Below are 20,486 nucleotides of genomic sequence, written 5' to 3' on the forward strand. Positions count from 1 at the left end.
AGGTTTTTACAGCCAGGTTTTGAGGCTTTCTTTTCCCATGCTGGAACCCTGAGTCTGCCTCGCTCCCCGGTTGTTCTTCCTGGTTTACCCGTATGCAAATGCGGGACCACCCTGGTCCACCAGCTGCTGCCTTGCCATGCATCCTCTTTGCGCTGGCTGCCCATCTCTGTTCCTCCTACCAGTCTGAATGAATGTTTCTTCAACTTGTTGGTTGTTGGACTTCCATACAGTTCAATTTTCTGGCAGTCTGGTTCTTTTTTGTTTTTAAATTTGTTGTCGTCCTTCTTTTGGTTGTGCGAGGAGGCAAAGTGTATCCACCTATGCCTCCATCTTGGCTGGAAGTCTCTTTTGTAAGAAGTAACATTGGCTATATAGGTAAAGGGGTCAGGAGAAGGTGATTCAGGGCCAGTTCTGGGGACAGGTATAAAATCTGTAGGGAAGATGTCTGTGCTCTCTTGGGATGGAAAGTTGCAAGTTTGGTGGCACCTGGTGGTGGCTACTCAGCTACTTTCTCTAGATAATTGCGGAAATAGCCACCTGGAAGTTAATTCAAAGTTTTAATGTATGTGTTCATGGATGTAAGCAGTCCTTTGTTGGTCTGAGCCTGTAGCCTCTCTCATCTCTTCTACCTTTTCACCTTCTGTAACTTCATTTAGGACATCTCAGAATTTTCTCCTTGTTATGATCTTTAAACCTTGAAAGTTCCTATCTAAGTGCTTGTGTTCACCTGGGGACCTTAGGCCATGCCAGGCAGTCTGACCATGTGGTTATAAGAAGAAGGAAGTTTGAACATAGATACAGAGGGAGAAAACCACATGAAGATGCAGGCAGACACTTGAGTGATGCATCTAGGGCTCTTCCCCAGAAACTTCAAAGAGAGCCTGGCCCCACTGACACCTTGATTTTGGATTTGCAGCCTCCAGAATGGTGAGGGAATAAATATTCATTGTTTTAAGCTGCTTGGCTTGTGGTACTTTGTTTCAGCAGACCCAGGACACTAATACAAAAATCTAGCTCTCATCTGATTCAGCAGCCATGGGATCCAGGAGAGCTCCTTGCCAATGCAGAGCTGGAAGATGCTACAGAAGATACTCATGACGTCGAAGTCTCTTTCCACGGACTTTTCCCACCAGTCAGTCACATGCGATGTTTACTTCACTCAGCGGCTTGTGGGGCCTGAATCCCTGAATTGTGAGATTAAATAAGCATCAGGAATCACCCAGGGAGAACCAAGTCCTGTCCTAAGTTCTGCCTTTTCTCAGAGACCCCAGAGGTTGGGGCCAGAAGGGATCAGCAAGCAACATCATCTTATTTACTTTCTGACCGTGCCGACGTAGCCCCACACCTGGTGGTTGTTTACGACATTTCCCCTAGACAGCTATGAAGGTTTTCTCCACACTGGGCTGTTTGACACAAAAGGCACTCTGGAAACATCTGCCAACTCTTCACATAGTCAAAATCTGTGCGTCATACTCCAACTGCTGTGTCTCCACAGCCACTTTGAATCCTAGCCTGCACTCTCCTGTCACTGGGGTACCTGCTGGGAATGCGGTTTGACAGTGAAAGCTGAGAGATGCAGTCACATTCGACATCAGCCCAAGACCAAGGCCACGGAAAGGAAGGCTGTTTCCGCCCAAAATGTGCTGTATCAGAACCTTGACCTGGAAACCTTCACTTCATCTTGCTGCAACTGTGATTCGCCTAAATCCACCTTTGAGAAAAGGAGTTAAGGTTTTAGTTTAGCAGGACAGTCTGACTCTTTACAGCAGGTACTCAAATAACTTGGTTTCAGCTCAAAATGTGGCAGAAATTAAAGCATAACTTTGTATGGGTTAGCAAGACCCAGTCACGAGAATGTAATGATTTATTAAATGGGCCTCCTCAAGAAGATAAGCTAGCTGAGTGAGTAATAGTCTCAAGAGGTCTTAGATGGAAATGAGGCCCTGAGACAGAGGGGCCCCCTCCTCTTCTCCCTTATCGACCTTGAAAGAGATGGACAGATGAATAATTGCTTCTGCTCTCATACGTGGGGTGGGAGGGACAGATGTGAGCACAGGTCATGTCCTGGGGCTGCACAGTTGGCATTAGATCCATCCTGAGGGTGGTGCCCCCCATTTTGAGCCCCACTCCTGGGCCCCTCCCTGTGATAGGAAGGGTGGAACCCTGCAACGGAGCCATGGTCTAAGACAGTGAGTGGTTCTCAGACTTTATCCAGCATCAGAATCACTGAGGTAAAATGCAGATTACTGGGCCCCACCCCCAGTATTTCTGATTCAGTAAGTTTGGGATGAGGCTCAAGAATTTGCATTTCTATGCCCTGGTTGGTGTGGTTCAGTGGATCGAGTGCCAGCCGGTGAACGAAATGGTTGCCGATTCCATTCCCAGTCAGGGCACATGCCTGGGCTGTGGGTCAAGTCACCAGTAGAGGGCGCCCGAGAGGCAACCACACATTGATGTTTCCCTCTCTCCCTTCCTTCCCCTCGCTCTAAAAATAAATAAATAAAATCTTTAGAAAAACACTTAATTTCTATGAGTTCTCAGGGGTGCTGCTGTTGCTGGTCTGGGGACCACCCTTTGAGAACCTATTGTCTAGGAGAAGCCATTGGTACCTTGTCCTTTGTAAACTCACCCACCCTGAGGCTGAGGACACTTCTTTTCACGGGATCCTGAGTAAGGGGAACAGGATATTGGGAAATATGTACCACTTTTTGGTTTTCTTGTTTTATTCAAGTGTCCCATGAATGATGAATGAGCTTCTTTTTTTCCTACAGTGCCCAGTGTTAAGAGTCCGTCCTTCAGTCCACCTGTGTGGGTGGGCAAGGGGGAATTGAAATGCAGTAGTCTGCTCTTATCTGCGGGGGATAATTTGCAAGACCCCCAGTGGATGACTGAAACTAGGTAGTACTGAACCCTACATGTGCTGTTCTATTCTCTATACATACGTACTTGTACTAAAGTCATTATAAATGAGGCACACGAGGAGATTACTAAAAATAATGGCTAAAATAGAACAGTCATAATAATACACTGCAATAGAAATGATGAGTATAATCTCTCTCTCACTCTCTCAAAGTATCAAAATATCTGGACAAAGGGATGATTGACGTCCTGGGAGGGATGGAGCGAGATGACACGGGATGTCATTGAGCCGATCAGAAGGACATGCACTTTAAAACCTATGAATTGTTTATCTGTGGAATTTTACACTTAAATTTTCCAACCACAGTTGACTACAGGTAACTGAAATCACAGAAAGTGAAACAGTGGACACGGGGAACTACTGTTGGCAGGGAAGGGTTAAAATTAGCCCCAGAAGTCATTTTGTAGCGCTGATAGCAGTTTTTAACAGAGGCAGCTGTTCCGAAAGCTGTCTGCCTGCTAAGCTTCCTGCCCTAGCACTGCCCACTGCTTTTCCAGGGAAATTCCCAGCACGGACTGTGGTCCGTAGTGGGCTCTTCTGTCTAGGGACTAAGCCGTTGGCATTTTCTGGGCAGGAGCCTGACAGTGCCATTTGTAACCTGAGGCCAGAACAGTGCCTGGCTCTCTAAAGGTTTTCATAAATGTTTCTTGGGTAAAGAACAAATGATTCAGAAACTCAAAAAAGCAAATTTCTAGAAGGCTGGGGCAACAGCTCTTGGGAAGAATAAAACTGAAGTGACCTGGGTATTTGCCAGCTGGTCAGGAACATGACTGGTTGCCAGGGGAGAAAACACTGAATTTCAGCAAGAGGGGCCCAGAACTCAGTTTCCTGGCAGAGTGTCTATTTGGAGGCTATGGCGATGCAGCCCCCACAAGGCTACCACCTGGGCTGTTGGGTTCGCTGCTTTATGCCCTGGGCTGGCGCAGGGCCTGGTACGCTGGCACTGCTCCAGATGTTTGTTGAATGAACAGCAGGCCACGTGCAGATGGGGGCTTCATTTTGGACAAGGGTTGGGTTGAGGTTTGGGGGTGCTGCAGATATCAATCCGTAGCGATTATAAGTCAAGTCTCCACATTTGAATAAGAGAATGTACTTCTTTTTCTTGTATAAGAAAAGCTCCTTCTCTATATCCCAGGAATTTTAAATACATTTTCAAGAATACATTTTTGGATAAAGTGATATATTTTTCACAAAGCATGGAAAAGTATACAAAACAAAAATGGCTATAATTTTGCCACTCAGAGATACTCAAAGTAAAATTTCTCAGTATATTTTCTCCCTTTCTCTCAAGATTTTGTATTAACATTATTTGTGAACATTTCTATACTATTAAATCTTTTCCATGTTGTAGGATTAGAAATAGTGATTCAGCAAACATTTTTATACACAAATCCTTATCTGCACTTTTGATTAATTCTCTGAGAGTAATCCACAGAGGTGGATTTTTTTTTTAGGTTAAAGGTTATGATACATCTTGCAAAGTGGAGCTGGGAAATAAGTTCTGTTGCAGGAGAATCAATGAATTAGGATTTTCCTCCCACCAATGATTCACAAAACCACAAGAATTTTTTAAGACTAGTTTTGGGAAGACACAGCTATTCAGCGGAGTCCACGGCTGTGTGACTGCCTGGACAGGACTGTCATCATCTCTCCCTCTGGGGTGTACACTGTGCATAATACCCACACAGCATGCAAACTGCCAAATTCAGGAAGGAAACAGCACGCGAGTAAGCTTCTAAAATATCAGGCCCTTTAAGAAACCAAATAAACTACACAATACTTAGTGGAAACAGGCAACTCTGCAAAGCAGGCTGGGTACATTCACAATATGACAGGCCACTATATTGTGTTTCTAGGGACATTAAGGCGGTGTGCTTTGCACCCATTTTGGGAAAAGTGGAAAAAGCACACAGGTGCCAAAAAAGTGGAAAAAGCTGCCAAAAGCTTTCTTTACTCATTGGAATTCAGCTGGGGTCTTGGGGGCATCTGCCTTTGGGCTGTTTTGCTCACTGTGTGTCCCCTGTGTCTGGCAAGGAGCTTGGGACAAGGGTAGGCTCCATAACACTCCACTCTCCCAGAATATGTTTCCTAACTCCCCTTGGCATAACTTGATAGAGGATGGTACATAAGGTGCTTAGATGAGTAGAAAAGCTCTCAAAGACCCACACTGACTGTAGGGAAATTGTCATCTAGCTGTAGTGACAAGACCAATTGTATTAGTCACAATTCCTGGGTGCATGCAACAAAACCCCCATCTAGCTGGATGTAGGTGAAAAAGGATTTATCAGAGAATATTAAGGATCTCTGGGATGCTCTCAATCCACAGGCTGTAATCACACTAGGCTTACTCTAGACTATAGGGAATGTACCTTTACTGCCTATACTAGGTACCTGCCCTTGGCCATATCTGTTCAGCCCCACTTCCTGTGACTATCAGGCAGCTTGGCTACTGTGCATGGAAGATCACTTTCCTCTGCTACTTCTTCATCTTGCCCACCTGTGAATCCAAATCTCACATGGAGGCATTGGATTGGTGGAACACAGGTCACATGACTCACCTTTGCTTGCAACGAAGTATGGGAATGCAAATGTTGGTTTCTACCTACACAGGGCAGGATTCAATGAGAAAATGGAGGAGCAGTACATTGGTAAATCATTTCAAAAAAAAAAAAAAAGACCAACAGACTAATCTGAATAGTTTTCTAACAGTTGTATTGTTTGACTTTTAGAGAGAGAGGAAGAGGGGGAAGGAAAGAGTGAGAGAGAAACACTGATTTGTTGTCCCACTTACTTATGCCTTCATTTATTGATTCTTGTATGTGTTCAGAATGGAGATCGAACTAACAACCTTGGTGTATTGGGACAATGCTCTAATCAACTGGGCTACTGAGCCAGGCCCCAACAGAACTTTTTAATGAGGGTTGGTGACTAATAGAACATGGGATTGAAAAGATTTGGCTGCACCTTGCTGCACAGGAAGCAGGTTTCTTCTAAGATATACATGGTCAAGAGCATATACACAGAGAGGGTGGAATCCATGAATCTTCCAGCAGAAGCCCACTTGAGTTTACTCATAAGGTGTCAGGGCAGGTCTCCCTACACTCGGAAACTCATCACACACGTCTGATTCTGTAAATCCACTCAGTGGAAATCGCCAGCCTCACCTTTGCCTTCCGCACCTCCTGGGCTTGGCCTCTCAGCATCCTGTGCCCTGTCTCCCTGCGACCCACCTGACAGGTGCTCGAGGGGAAGACGTGACTCAGGGTGGTGTGTGCACTTCTCTGTAGCTGCCCTCTTTTCTAGAAGGCTGACCCATTGATCCATCTGCTCGGTTGCTCAGCAACACTTTCACCTTTGCATTTCCTCTAGATTTTCCTCTTGTTCTCAGAGGACACAGTGCTCTCTTACAAGCTTTACCCATCATAGGCAGAAGTGCAAGTATGTGGGGTTTCTTCACCTGCCACTGGTTGTCTTCCATCATTTCGGGTTATCATCTCAAGTATTGATTACTTCATCAGTTTCACTCCATTCTTTGTGGATTCTGATTTTCCCTGCGTTGGGCCTTCTGATTGATGGTGGAGTGAGGAGTGGCACAGGCAGGTCACCCGCAGGACGGGCACAGGCAAGGCCATGCCCCGTGAGGTGTTCTAAGACTGGGCGCAGCTGTGCGGCCTGAAGCTCCCTGCAGGGGGCACCACTTCCCTGAGAGTCTGCGATCTCCCTGAGCACTGGCAGCCTTCCCTGAGCCACCAGGGGGAGCCCTTCGTTTCTGGATGCAGTGGCTAAAGTGACTCAGAGCGGCAAGTTCCCTCGGCTTTGTGCTGGTGCAGAATAACTGCTCTGCTCCTCTCTCCTTGACAAAAGAAGGCTCTGCATCGTCATGCCGGGTGTACTTAATGGCTGTCCGTTCCTATTTCACATCCCCGGAGCAGCTGGCCGCGGGCAATGTGGGCTGATGAACCTACGAGACCAAGCGACATAGAGCCTCTGCGAAGGCGTGACCATTAAGGGCCAAGGAGAGAGGAAGCAGGTAAATGCTCGCGCTGGTGGTGTGGAAGGACCAAGAAGGAAAACGTGGAGGGTGACGCGAAGGAGGACGTGAAGGTGACGCAAAGTGCCCTATGTGGAGAGGATGCCAGTGTGTGGACTTGCGGTTCCTGTTCAAGGCGTGGTCTGAAGGGGTCCCAGTGTGGGCAGTGAAACAGCCAGGCCATCGTTTAGCTCCTATTATTTTCCTGTAAAAGAACACTGGTTCCTCCTACTGGAACTTGGAGAAACGAAAGGACTCTCCCAAGCTGACAGAGTCCACATAGCCCGGTTGGAAAATTGGATGCACACTGCCAATCCCGGTGTTACGGATGAGTCTCCCTCCTCTTCCCCACGGTCGTGGGAAGGCCTCGGTCGCCCAGGTCGTGCTGTGCTGCTGACAGACACACTCTAACTGGGTGTGAAAAGCTGGGCTCGATTTCTCCCTTAAACAATATTCCAACTATTTCCGTGACCAAAGACCTTGAGGTTTGCGAGTATTATTGAATATAGGCAATTAAGGTCTGTAAGTGCAGGAACAAATTTGAAAAGGTGATGTAGAGGGAGCCGTAATTGCTTAAAAAATAATCCATAAACAAATTTCTGATTGCTACCACAAGGTCATAATCAGTCATAGCCCTGGTCCACAGGGGACATGAACACGTCGGCCACGACTGAGTCAACAATGGAGACCAGCCATGGGTTTGTTCACTGCTCATCCTCCTCTGAAATCCACCTCCACCAAAAACCCTCATTTGATATTAAGACAACAAAAGGCGAAAACTGTAAACCCCACATGGTGGTGGGAAAAGAGCATGACAATATCTGATTAGAAGTGTTTTTCAGGCAGCTAGAGAGCAGCGAGGATGCAGTCCACTGGGAAATGACTCCAGAGGAAGAGAAGTCCAAGCATGAGCCAGAGAAAACTCCTTTAGAGGGAGCACATTTTTGTACAAAGGAGGAATGAAGGGTCAGGGCAGGACCTGAACCATTATTATGTCAGAACAGAGGAACGGTTGAGAGTAGAAACAGGTGACCATCACCGAGCAGCTAGCTCCCTCCCCGTTCCCTGGGTTTGCTCAGGACCCGGTGTTTCACCATGGAAGAGAGAAGTCAGAGGCTGTACAAGTGACCTCCTTTAGAATCAAAAAGTTACATGTCAGCTGGTGATACTGAAATGGCACCATGACACCACATCACTAAAGATCATAGAGTGTCGATGATCAAAGGAGGCACAGATGAGACCAATTTCTGTAAATATAAAAATACAATGCTTGTATATGATGTTGGAGATCATTAGAAGCAGAAATGGAAGAAGATGTCTCCTTTGCAAAGGTCACAAAACCATAAGATAGCTAGGAACAAATCTAATAGGTATGGAAGTATGTGTCTTTGAAGACTAAATAGAAAGGTGTCAATCTTTCCAAAGTTGACAGATAAAGTCAAAGTATTTTCAACCTGGATCTCCCTGGAGTTTTGTCAGGAACTGGATAAAATTATTTAAAAATTCACACGGAACATTATATGCCTGAAAATGGCCACGACGGTGAGGGAGAACACTAGGTGGTTACTAGTGGTATCTGATATTGAAAGTTAATGAAAAAGTACCTCTTCTTGATCCAGATTAGTGTTGGCTTGGAAAGAGACAAGTACATCTTGGATCATTAGAAGGAACTCAAACATGGATCCACACATAGGGAACTTCATACATAGCATAAATCACATCACAACTCAGTAGTTAAAAGACTATATTTTTGGTCAGACAGACTTAGTAACCATCAGCAAGAAAGAAAACGAGTCTTTTCACTCTTACAATATAGAAAACCTGAACTGGCTTCAAGACGGCCATGTAAGAAGTTAGGAATTTCAGTAAAATGGTGGGGGCAGGAGCCAGACTGTGTGGGGTCGGCAGGGGGGTGAAAGGAGAGCAGTGGGACCAGTCACTGGAATGTGACACAGGAAACACTCCCAGGTCTTGTCATGCACACAGACCTGCTCTGTGACACTATGACTTAGTCTAGAGGTGTCTTGATTTCATTCTTCAGCCTGATGGAGGCCATTTTTCTGTCCTATATGAAAGTTACTGGCAGGTAAAAACCATAGCCTACGACATGATTGCGATGACTTCATCAGCATAATGAACACATCCGCTGATCAACACGGGAGCTGTGTCTGTCCATACCTGTGTACTGGGCAACGGCGGGTGAGAACGATTCCTGTACGGCCTCATGTCTTATGCCTGACACCGAAGAGAGGCAGGTCTGCACTGAGGGGTTTAGAGCAGATGCTAAGGCTACATGTGCATCAGCATCAGATGGTTAGTGATTCCTGAGGACTGACCACCACAAGGAACAGAAGGGTTCAGCTGTCCCCTTCGCCACAAAGCCTCTTCAAGAAGGCAGGCCTTTCTGGCGAGCAGGGGCTAAAGTTAAGCAAAGCAGATAGCCTGAGGGTGCGAGCGAGTGTTAGCTCCACAGTCTCCGGGTCCACCTCACTCGCCCTGAGGCTTTCTGGCCCCCTTTCGCAGGGAGTTCCTCCATTACACCTGATCCGATTCCTTCAACCTGCCGCGGGCTGCCCAGCGCAGCGCCTTGCTTCTCCGGGGTCGGGACGCGGCACCCCTGCTTAGTTTCTTGGGCTCAAGTGGCACCTGTGCGTGCAGAGGACTCAAAGTCCCACGTCTGGGAAGTAGCTCTGTGCGGCTATGACTTGCTGTCTTCCTGTTTCCCGTTCACTTGTGGCGCTGACGTCCACCGAGGAGCTCGGACCTCGAGGGTGTCCAGGACAGCTGCCCCGTGCACGCGCGTGTGTGCGGGTGTGTGTGTGTGTGGGGCGCCCAGAGGAGACGAGTGAGGAGGGCGCCTTCCTGGCTACGAGGCAGTTCTTCCCGGGATGGCTGTGTGTGACGTCAGGTCCCCAGGTAGAACCTGTGGGGTGTGACAGAGCCTCCCCTCGGGCCGGTCACCTCGACCTCTGCTGGGAAGGAGCTCAGGTTGGACATCCTTGACACCCAAGTGTCTTCTCTGGGTGAAGAAGGTCACTGGGTCCTACCTGGTACTCTGCTGGCCCAAGACACTGCCACATGAACAGAGCCCCAAGCATCTTGCACGGTGCCTGCATGGTCACTGTGACACTGAGTGGGCCCAAAGCCACGTGCAGGTGGTGTTTTGCAATTTGCTCAGTCCTTGCCTTGCCTCTGGGTCTGTGTGTGACCTTCCAGAGCTCTGGAGTTGGGGTGGGGTAGGCGGCTGTAATTTGATGTGTAGTACTTTGTATAATTGTTGGATACTTTGTCTCCTAGGTTGAGATTCTTGGTTTTAGTCCTTCTTGGACTAGAATTCTCGAAAGAGACTGCACCCTGGAGCAAAGGGAGACACCAGTAACAGGTGGATGAGGGTCAACGGGTAAGGGTGTTTCCCCAGTTGAAAGATCACTGCAGCATTTTTGTAACTTCGATGTCATTTTCAACTTGAAAGTGAAACATTGTATCCCTGAGGCAAAATGTATTAGGGTGAACACACTCCTGTCCTCCTGGGAGGAAGGGTCAGCCACCCAGCGAGAGTCCATGGCTGAGCAGGGTCATGGGAGCGCCCCCTTGACAGGTGACGGAGCAGGAAGTCAACATGCCCTTGGATGAAGGGTCTCCAGGCCCCAGGCTGTGGGTGCAGTGGCACCCGGACTGGACTCCCAGCGTGAGGAAATGCACGGGGAAGGCAGGGCACAGAGAGAAGTCAATGAAAAATTCGGGAGCTTTCCAAGCCCTTCCGATATTTTCCTTTATGTTATACATATATACATTTTTTACCAACGTACAACAAAGAGCGAGCTGTATCCCCCCTAGGAAAATTGATTCATGGCAGGAGCTGCTGAACAGGAGGCAGGGCTCCCTCTGTGATGCCCCCGGCCCTTTCCTGGTGCTGGGTCTGCCTTGGCAGCTCACCGATGGCAGCACCGGGCTGAGCCTTGTCAGGGGGCAGAGGGCTGCGAGCAAGAGGCCGGGATCATGGGCAGGAGAGGGACAGCTGCTCGTATGTGTCCCTGAAGCCTCAGGGCATACATCTGGAGGCCCTTTCAGTGCCCCTGTCAGGGGAGGAAGTAATAACATGTGTTCTGGAGCTTGTAAGTCGAGGTACGTTGGTGAGGTGGGCAGCAACAGAGACGCTTGCATCTTTGGATAAGAACCAAACAGATATCTTTCAATTTTTGATACTTCTTTCAAGTTAAATGTTATTGATAAATACATGACTTCTAAAGCTGGGCGAGGCCTGGTTTTGATTTTGGGGAAGCGCGGATAACATCCCTTATTGGTAGAACGGAGGCCCCTTTAGGCTCATTCTCATCCTCAGAGGTATGAACTCTGAACACACTTGTCACTTGATTGTGTACACGTGGAATGGAGCAGTTTGTGGTTTCTCTGTCACTCGATTCTATGCATTCCATTGGAGAGAGGGCGAAAAGTGACACTGGGATCTGCCACTCTAAATTATTTCTAATGATTGATCAGTCACAGCTAAGGTAGGCCCTCCTTTGATTTTATTCAAAGCCAGGACACTGAGCCCACTCTCTATGGAAGTAAAGTGTGCACTACAAAACACTGCCTGCGGTTGGTTCTCTGGAGCCTGGAGTTGTACGTGCAGAGTCAATGCCAGGTAGGATCTGAAGGATGACGTGTATGTCAATTATCCTGATAAAAGGGAGCAAGGGTGTTTACCTCAAGGGAGGTGGAGCATGAGAACCAGTGTCCCCAGCTGGCACATCCATCGTCACTGTACACATCGACCTCATCATCCTGAAGTGAAGGTGTCTGAAATGTTTCGCTCTCCCGAGTCCCTGTTTACCAGCTAGACGCGCAGTGTGAGGGAGCCCAGGGATTTCAACCACTGCCAAAGGACACCTGTCACAAGCACATCCTGCCGAGGACTGCAGTCCAGGGTCTGTGTGGCTTGGGATAAACTGTACCTACCCCACCCACCACCCTCCTGTACCCATAGTTCCAACTTGCAGTATTTAGGATTATATGATGACAAGACTCACTTAGATGTGATCATGAACCACAAAAACAAGCGATTGTAATGTATTGATGTCATTTTAAGTCAGAGAAACGGCACTGGAACCAGAACCAAATTGAGAAGCTCATGCAATTAGCTTGTAGGATAAAGCAACATTCCTCTTTGGCAAAGTCAGTTAGACTCAGTCTGTCACTTGTCTTTGGGGATGAGGTGACTTATTCTGTTTGACATATGACTTAAACTCGTCCCTTTTCTTGCCTAATTCTAACAACTGACTTTTACTGCCAGTTACTGTGCTGGGCATTTTTCCTGAATTGATTTCTTTATCCTCACACACATTCTAGGATAGCACCCTTATTTTACATATGAGGAAACTGAGGCTAAGAGTGCCAGCACCTTGCCGAAGACCCCACAAGGAGAAAGATCCAGAGCTGAGCGTGAACGCAAGTAGTCAGGCCCTGCACCTGGGCTCTTCCCCCCAACTCACTAAGCGAATACGTTCTCACTTTGAAAGATCCAAACAGCGTTCTAGAATGCGCAACGAGGGGCCAAACTGCCCCACCTGGATCCGGATGTAGGTGGGAGGAAAAGTCTCCAATGGGTTGAGAACAGTTGACTTGACACTTTCTTATCTTTCATCAGGAACAAGGTATGGGCTTTGGTGTTTTTCAATTCCTTCCTGTAACTGTGTGCAAATTTTCCTGATTTTATCTTTCAGGGTTTGCGTGTTTGAACTGTGTCAACTTCCATGTGCTTTGCCTGCTGCCAGACTTCCCGATGCCATTGGCGTCACTGTCTCTGTTGCGCACGTGGTGACGCAGGGATGTAGGAAAGGAGTGTCGCTCTGGTGCCACCTGCATCCAGCCCTGTCACACACTTTCATCCGCTCTAACGGTTTTTCTCAGCGGGGTACGTTAGATATCTCCGAGAGACGATCGACTGCCTGTTTATCACAACCAAGTCATTGATTTGTTTTTTTCAGATTTCCCCCCTCGTTTGAATATAAAGTCATTGAGAAGATGTCGGCCTTCTTTCTTTACTAGTTTTTTTTTAAAGTATATTTTCTTGATTATGCCGTTACACTTGTCCCAATTTTTCCCCTTGCCCCCCTCCGCCCAGTGCGCACCTGCTGTGCAGCAGTCCCCCCCTAAGTTCATGTCCATGGGTCATGAGTGTACGTTCTTCAGCTTGTCCCTTTCCCATTGTATTCTTAACATCCCCCTGTCTGTTTCGTTCCTCCCATTATGCTTCCGGATCCCTGCACCGTTTCCCCCATTCTCCCTCCTCTCCCTCCGCAGGTGATAACCCTTCAAATGATCCCCATCCCTATGATTCTGTTTCTGCTCTGCTTGTCTGCCGAGTTTGTTTTTGTTTTTGTTTTTATTTGTTAGGCTCAGTTGCTGATAGTTGTGAGTCTGTTGTCCTTTTCATGTACATAGTTTTGATCTTCTTCTTCATAAATAAGCCCCTTGACCCTTCTCTGTAATCATGTCTTGGTGCTGATGAACTCCTTTAGCTTTACCTTGTCTGGGAAGCACTTTATCTGCCTTTCCATTCTAAATGTTAGCTTTGCTGGATAGAGTCATCTCGTTTGGAGGTCCTTGCCTTTCATGCCTTTGAATAATGCCTTCCATCCCCTTCTTGCCTGCAAGGTTTCTCTTGAGAAATCAGCTGATGGCCTTATGGGAACTGCTTGGCAGGTAACTCTGCTTTTCTCTTGCTGCTTGTGAGATTCTCTCTTTGTCTTTCACCTTTCCCGTTTTCAGTGTGATGCGTCTTGGTGTGGTTCTCTTTGGGCCCAACTTGACTGGGACCCTCCGTGGTTCCTGGACTTGCATGTCTATTTCCTTCACCAACCTCGGGAAGTGTTCATTCATTACTCTCTCAAATACATTTCCAACGTCGTGCCATTTTTCTTCTCCTACTGGCTCCCCTATGATGCAAAGGTTGGAATGCTTAAAGTTCTCTCAAAGGCTGTATGCTACCCTCATTTGTTTCGGATTCTTTTTTCTTCTCATTGTTCCGATCACTTGTTTTGGGGATTTATATGTGCGAAATCGTTGATTGGCTTCTCGGCTTCATCCGCTCTCCTGTTGTTTCCCTGTATATCGTTCTTTATTTCAATTAGTGTGCCCTTTGTTTCCGACTGGCTGTATGTCATGCTGCTGAGGGCCTCACTAATTTCCTGGAGCATCTTTACACCAGCGTTTCGAACTCTGCCTCTGATAGCTTGCTTATCTTCATTTTGTTTACTGCATTTTCTTTAGGAGTTTTGATCTGTTCTTTCATTTGGGCCAGGTCTCTTTTCTTCTCCTTTTGGCAGACTCCCTGTGTTTGGTTCCATGTATCAGGTAGAGGTGTTCTGGCTCCATGTCTACGTAGTGTGGACTCATGTGGAGGGTATCCTGTAGTGTCTGGTGGCACAGCCTCCCCTGTTACCCAAGGTGGTATTCCAGGTGCAGCTCTTGGGTGGGCCGAGTACACCCTTCCTCTTGCAGTTGATTCTTGGTTGCTGGTGGCAGATCAGTGGGAGGGATTTACTGAGACCAGTCAGTTGCAAGGATTATCTGAGACCACTCATAGGCAAACTCCACCCTCCTTGAAGGATCAGCCGTGCACGGCCAGGTGCCAGTGTTCCGAAGTGGTGTGTAGCTGCCAATCAACTGATGAGACCTTTGTGAGATCCAGCCTTGGTTTTTGGCACAGAGGGCCCGTGTACCATGCCAGCGTTGCCTGTTGGTGACCGAGTCACCAGGGATTGACCGTGATGGTTGGCATCAGCCCTCGGCAAAGAAAGGAGGGCTGGAAGCCTGGCCTTGTGACCTGCCACGCCCGAGTGGGCAGGACCAGTGAGGCACACTGGCTACAAGAAGCCCGCGGCTCCCCAAGCTGCTGAGTCCAGCTGCTCACTGGTTGTTGTTTGCGAAAGCTGAGCTCACAGCAAAATCGACCATGAGGCTGAACCTGACTGTGTTTCTGGTCACTCTGGCCCTCCTCTGCTACGAGGGTGAGTATCACTCCTAATCAGACTACCATCAGCCCAGGTAAGTAACCTTCTCTGAGGTAGGGAACTTCTTTGGGGAGGAGGGTGAACGGATCGCAATCCAAACCTGCCTCGCTGCTTGTGGACCAGCCCCCTGAACGCCGAGGGCTGCTCTCTCAATCCTCAATGCGCTGGAGCATTTACAGAAAATCCATGCAGGACGCTTTTAAGAGTTTCCCGGCTGAAGCCTCACTCCCTCTCTAGGATCTGTCTCAGAAGCAGCGCCATGTGACAGACTTTGGTTGTGCATCGTGGCTCTGCCACTCAGCAGAGCTGTGACTTGAAGAGAATGCTCAGCCTCCCCAAGTCGCCTCTCAGGCTTGGTGTTTGCAGCTCCCAGCAAGAGCAGCTGTGACCGTGGAGGGAGAAAACGTGGGCCGGAGGCCCGCTCTGGGTCTCGTCCCACGTTCCCCTTCCCAGAGCCTGTGATGCCTGTTGGGTCCGTGGCTTTCAAACTCTGACATTCGGGCTCACTGAGTGTTGCAGGAGGAAGGGTTTTTGGAGAGTTCTCAGCTCAGGAGACCAGCGTTGCCCGGCTCTCTCCGTAATCAGTTCGAATCAGCAGCACTCAAACACCCGCATGTCCTTCTCCTTTTCTGGGAGTCCCAGCAGGATGGGTAGAGCCAGTGGGACCTTAGGGCCGCCCTGGCCGAGCTCCAGGGTGACCGGGGGCCATGCATCCAGAATACCACGGTGCGTGGTCATGCCCTCGACTCTGACTCGAGGGCTCCTGAGTCGTTCTCTTTCATCGGACTTTGTGAACTCCTCCTCCTTCCCCGAGTTTCCTCTGACCAGACCTCTCTACATCTCTGCATAGTTGCTGTCTAATCAGGTCAGATCGGAGCCTGGCAGGGCACGTTCCTCGCTGAAGTTGATTGTAAAGACAGGGTGCCGGGCGTGAAGAATCCAGACCAGGGAGTAGTGGTTACTTCGGGTCTGAGCACAATCCCAGTGGGGCTGAAAGCCAGCCCCAGTTTCTACTTCCCCCGTCTGTAGAGAAATCTGTATTCAATGCATGCAAAAGAACCACTCAGGATTTGTGAATAAGCCTCAGAGGTGTGAAACCTGCAGGCTCCTTTTTTAAGCTTGTCAGCTGTGACCTCCCAATGACATTATTCTGCTGTTTGGTTTAGTCTCAGAATAGCATCTTCCAACATTGACTACCTGTCGCTACTCCTGTCCACACTGGTGCCGCCTTCTCCGACCTCTGGTGAGGTTGGAATCTCCCCTCCGCTGGAGAGACTGAGGACTAACAGGTCCTCTCCGCCGACACCCAAGTCCAAAAAAGGTGTCATCCATCATCAGGCAAATCTTAATTTCTGAAATGTAGGGAAAGTGAATCTCTGCAAAGGGGGAGAGGGTTGGAAAGTCGTGCGTGTCCCTCACAGGGTATGAAAAGTGAACGAGGGCTCGGTCAACCTGTTTTCCCGAACGAGCCCTGTGGCTTGCTCTGCGAGTTGAGCACGTCACCACTTGTAGGATGTTGCATTGTCATGGGTGCGCTTATGGGACGAGGCCTTAGAAGCCCTGGGGTCCTGTCTGGTTGCAAGGTCAGGGGACCATGGGGGAAAAGTGACTTCCTTACATCACTTGTATTTCTTCTCCTTCTGCTCCAGGAAATGCAGAGGTCTGTCCAGCTTCTGTTTCTGTACTTAGAAACCTAGTTTTGGGGAGTGACAAGGCCTACCGTAGCACCTTAGAGAATTTAGGTGTACCTGAAGACACTATCAAAGCTTCGTTGGAAGTGAAGGGATGGATAGATTACCTGCCCTTTATGAGGAGATCGAGAATTTTCAATGTTGTAGTAAGTGTTTGTCCTTTCTGCACAGAGGTTTCTTTCTGGCTGCAGAGCCAGGAGGGCGATCAGGGTCCTGCCCTGTGGGCGCAGGGTGGGGAGGGACCTCCTCCTTTCCTCACCTGTGATAGTGGCCACAGGGTGGAGGATCATGTGGCACCCGCTGAGCTAAACTGAGGCTGAACAGAGCCCCTAGCGCGTTCTTCTTTCTGACGTGTCCTCTCGGGCTCGTGTTCACCGTGGTGTCCTGAGGAGGACAACCAGGGCGCAGCGGGTGATGCTGAAGGTCAGAGCCAGCTGCCTCCCTCCCTGGGAACTTCCCAGAAGTCAGAGGGCGAGTCCCCTCACCCAGTGTAACAGTCTCTGGGGATCCTCACGGAGGGCGGGGAGTGTTGAAGGGGAGAGAGTGGGAGGGAGGACGCTGGCCCAGGCCCTGGGTCAGGACGGAGTGGTGCCTGGCTGGGGGCTGCGCAGCCTCTCAGGGAGCCAGGCCCCTCCCTGTTCCTTTGCCCCACTTCCCCACCCCTTCCTGTCACGGCCTGTGGGCTGAGATCCCCTGTTCTGTCCTCTGCAGCCTCACGTGGAGCTGAAACACATCCATTATGTGTTTGGAGAGAAATCAGATATTTACAATCATTTCCCAGCTTTCGTACCCATGGAATTAAGTTGGGTTTCTGTGCAAAGCTGGTTTCCCACACGAGCCGGATGCTCCGTGGGGAGAAGTCCCTGTGCTGCCAGGTTGTGTGCAATGTTCTGTGCATACAGGAGACAGGACATGTCCTCCGGGTGAATGTCCCCATCCCCCTCCGGCCCCCATGCTGGACTTGCAACCCGGCGTCCACTTTGGAGTGAAAACGTCGGGTCTGGGACCAGGCACAGGCAGGAAACCCTGGGCTGCTCGGCCCAGCTCTTGACCCTCTCCTGGCTCCACTGGAAACCCCAGTCCTACGTCTGGGCCATTCGGGGTGTGTCTGTTTGTCGGGCTCTGGCCATGCTCTGTCCTGTCCCGCATGGTATGTCATGGTGGTGTCAGGGCCGGTGACTTCCCCTCCCACTGGGCTCTCCTGCCTGGAGCCTCCATGTGCCTTTGATGAGAGCAACGTCCTTCACTTGCTGGCGTGGACAGAAATGCCCGTGAACGTGTCATGTGCAGGGGCAGCATCACTGACATCTCTTTAATCTTTTTCTGTTTCAGGAAAGCCTAGTGGCTCAATGTAACGTCTAGAGTTTAAACTCTACACACGCGTGCCTGTGTCACTCAGGGATGGCCTGATCATCCCCAGAAAATGTGAAGGGTTCACCGTCTTGCTGCAATAAACTGCTTGCCCTGCAATTCTCCAGCTGTCTTGTTTTTGTCCAAAAGTCTGTGACCTAGAGTTGCAGTGGTTTCTGTCAGGAAGGGGCCACTGTGTGGTGTCGATGGCACGTTCCAGAAGCGCCGTGGCCAGGGGCCATAGCGGCGTGGGGGCAGGGGCCCCGGGGGAAACGCGGGCTCAGGAGCCATGTACGCAGTCTTCATGCTGTGCCCGGGAAACACGAGGACTCGCGACGCTCTTCCGACCGCTTGGGGCACACAGACGGGACCGGGCTGGGGGACCGAGGCCCACGGTCCGCTTCGGGCAGGAGGCCTTGCACGAGCGCATCTCTGGCGCCCCTCTGCCCTCTCCTCCCTGTCACCCGGGTCCTGCACTCAGCCATCATTGTGCCTGTGCCTTTCCTCCTGGATTAAGCTGGGTCACACCTCCCACGGTGGCTCACGTGGTCCCTTTTCTTCTGTATTGTCCCCGCACAGGACAGCCAGTGACCTCAACTGTACGGCCCTTTTCACGTCCCCTCCTTGGCTGAGCCCCCTCTAACTCTCACAGCCTACAATCCATCTTTATACACAGATGCATAGCCATACGCAATCATGCACACACGGGTACACGATGTTACACACACAGACACACCTGCAAACATGCACTATCACACAGAGATGCACAGTTGTCCCTCTGCTGGCACTTCATTTCATCTGATGTAATATTCATGTCACAAAGCTCTTTTCAGACCATTCTGACTAAGTGGACGTTCTTAAAGAACAAATGTCATCATTGTAATTATTTCTGAAAAAGCATAAGCGTTTACATGCATCGAGCACCGCTTCGGGCAGACATTGTCCCAGAAGGTGTACATTTCGGTCTCACCTTGTCCTGACTGGTCTCTGAGAAAGTGACAGACTGTTACCACCACAGCCGTGGGGATGAAGAATGTCCTACCGTCTGCCCCTCAAGCCTGGCTCTGTGTCTTCTCAGAATCAACGGGGAGGACTTCAAAAGCCAGGAGGCCCCGGCTCCCCTCCAGGACTGACGAGTGGCATGTCTGCGGTGGAACCCATGCGGTCCCCCTTCCTCAGCTCCACGTTGTACAGGGGCAGTGCCCAGTGACTTAGGAGGCCAACCTCCCACTGAACGGGGGAGGACAGCAAGACTGTGCATGGCAGTCCGGGTGCCCAGCCCCACGGGCTGTCCCTGGACACCTACCCAGGCCACTCCTCTCACCCTGCGGGTCTGGCCCCTGCAGGCCGTTCAGCCGTTTCCCTGTTGTGACACTGAGGGACTTAGGGTCTTGGGAAGGAGCCTTTCCCATGAGGAGCGGCCGGCCATGTGGGAGGTGAGGCCATGACAGGCTCCAGGGCCGGGGCGGAGGGCAGACATGGGAGAGGGATTGCTGCGTGGGGACAGTTGCTGCCCAAGGAGTTCTGCCGATTGAGATGGTAAAGGAAATGCCTGGGAGTGTATCCAATGCCAGTGCGCTGGACACATCAGTGAGAATAAAAGGCCTCTTCTCATTTGTGTTTTTCACCGAACACACAGAAGACAGTCCCAGCGACTGTAGCTCTCTGACAGGCAGCAGAGCTGTAACTGTGAACATGAGTCAGGGAGTATGGCAGTCACCCCTGAACACACTGTCCCTGCGTTGCTGACACCTCCTGTCCAATCTTGTCTGGTGCCAACTCTCTGTTTGATTTGTCTCCTGGGTTTTCATTCCTTGAAGGGAGTGTGGATTTTAGGAAGTTCAGATCATACCCTCACATAGAGTCTGTCCATGCACAAAGGACAGATCCTGCCGAGCCTCTGGCCTGGATCTCTGAGACCTCTGACTCTTCCCCAGACACGCGCTATCCTCTCTGCCTGGACTCTGCTTCCCAAATATCTTCTTGCTGCATCCATCTCACACTCTGTGACAGCATCGGTGCTTTGAAGCCAAAGGGCTGGGGTTGTCATCAGCTTGCTTAAAGCAAACGTTCAATGGCTCTCTGCCCCAATGACAGGAAACTCACGTCACCTTCAGAAATTAGTGCATTGAGGCATGTATGGTCACCAACCTTTACCTTTTGTCCAAACAAATGCTTACTCCTCTCTCTCCTTTAATTCTACCTTTTCTCTCCCAGATGTGAATGGGACAGTTTGAGGACATAAAAATGTGTATAGACAAGAAGACAGGAAAGAATGGTGCCAACATGTATATAAATAAAAGGAAGGATGGCCAATTTCTAAAACATAGTCCATTTTCTGGGATACTTTCTTTGAAAGTGTGATGTTTGATTTCCACACACCTTGGGAGGTGCCTGGTGTGGGAACGGCCGGGGTAGTCTTATCAGTTAACTTTTTGCTGCCATGAAGACATCTCCAAGGCCAGTGCCTGTTCTGAAGT

The 20,486-nt window shown here is 49.6% G+C and overlaps 1 protein-coding gene across 1 annotated transcript; it reads left to right on the forward strand.

Annotated features, from left to right (window-relative positions):
- The first annotated feature begins 14,857 nt into the window (after positions 1-14,857).
- On the forward strand, positions 14,858-18,126 carry LOC129068436 (secretoglobin family 1D member 2-like). Its single transcript, XM_054570660.1, has 3 exons — positions 14,858-14,962; positions 16,615-16,802; positions 17,989-18,126. The coding sequence occupies exons 1-3, from the start codon at positions 14,908-14,910 to the stop codon at positions 18,016-18,018; spliced, it is 273 nt and encodes a 90-aa protein (XP_054426635.1). The 5' UTR covers positions 14,858-14,907; the 3' UTR covers positions 18,019-18,126.
- The last annotated feature ends 2,360 nt before the right edge of the window (positions 18,127-20,486 follow it).

Source organism: Pteronotus mesoamericanus, unplaced genomic scaffold, assembly GCF_021234165.1.
Source record: "Pteronotus mesoamericanus isolate MK-2021 breed Mesoamerican mustached bat unplaced genomic scaffold, CSHL_Meso_final contig_214, whole genome shotgun sequence".
Classification (NCBI taxonomy): domain Eukaryota; kingdom Metazoa; phylum Chordata; class Mammalia; order Chiroptera; family Mormoopidae; genus Pteronotus; species Pteronotus mesoamericanus.

Excerpts from the sequence above, each read along its gene's own strand:
- LOC129068436 (XM_054570660.1), top strand. The coding sequence starts at position 14,908 with ATGAGGCTGAACCTGACTGTGTTTCTGGTCACTCTGGCCCTCCTCTGC. Across the intron at positions 14,963-16,614 it reads GGCCCTCCTCTGCTACGAGG|GAAATGCAGAGGTCTGTCCA; the intron begins GTGAGTATCACT and ends CTTCTGCTCCAG. Across the intron at positions 16,803-17,988 it reads CGAGAATTTTCAATGTTGTA|GAAAGCCTAGTGGCTCAATG; the intron begins GTAAGTGTTTGT and ends TTTCTGTTTCAG.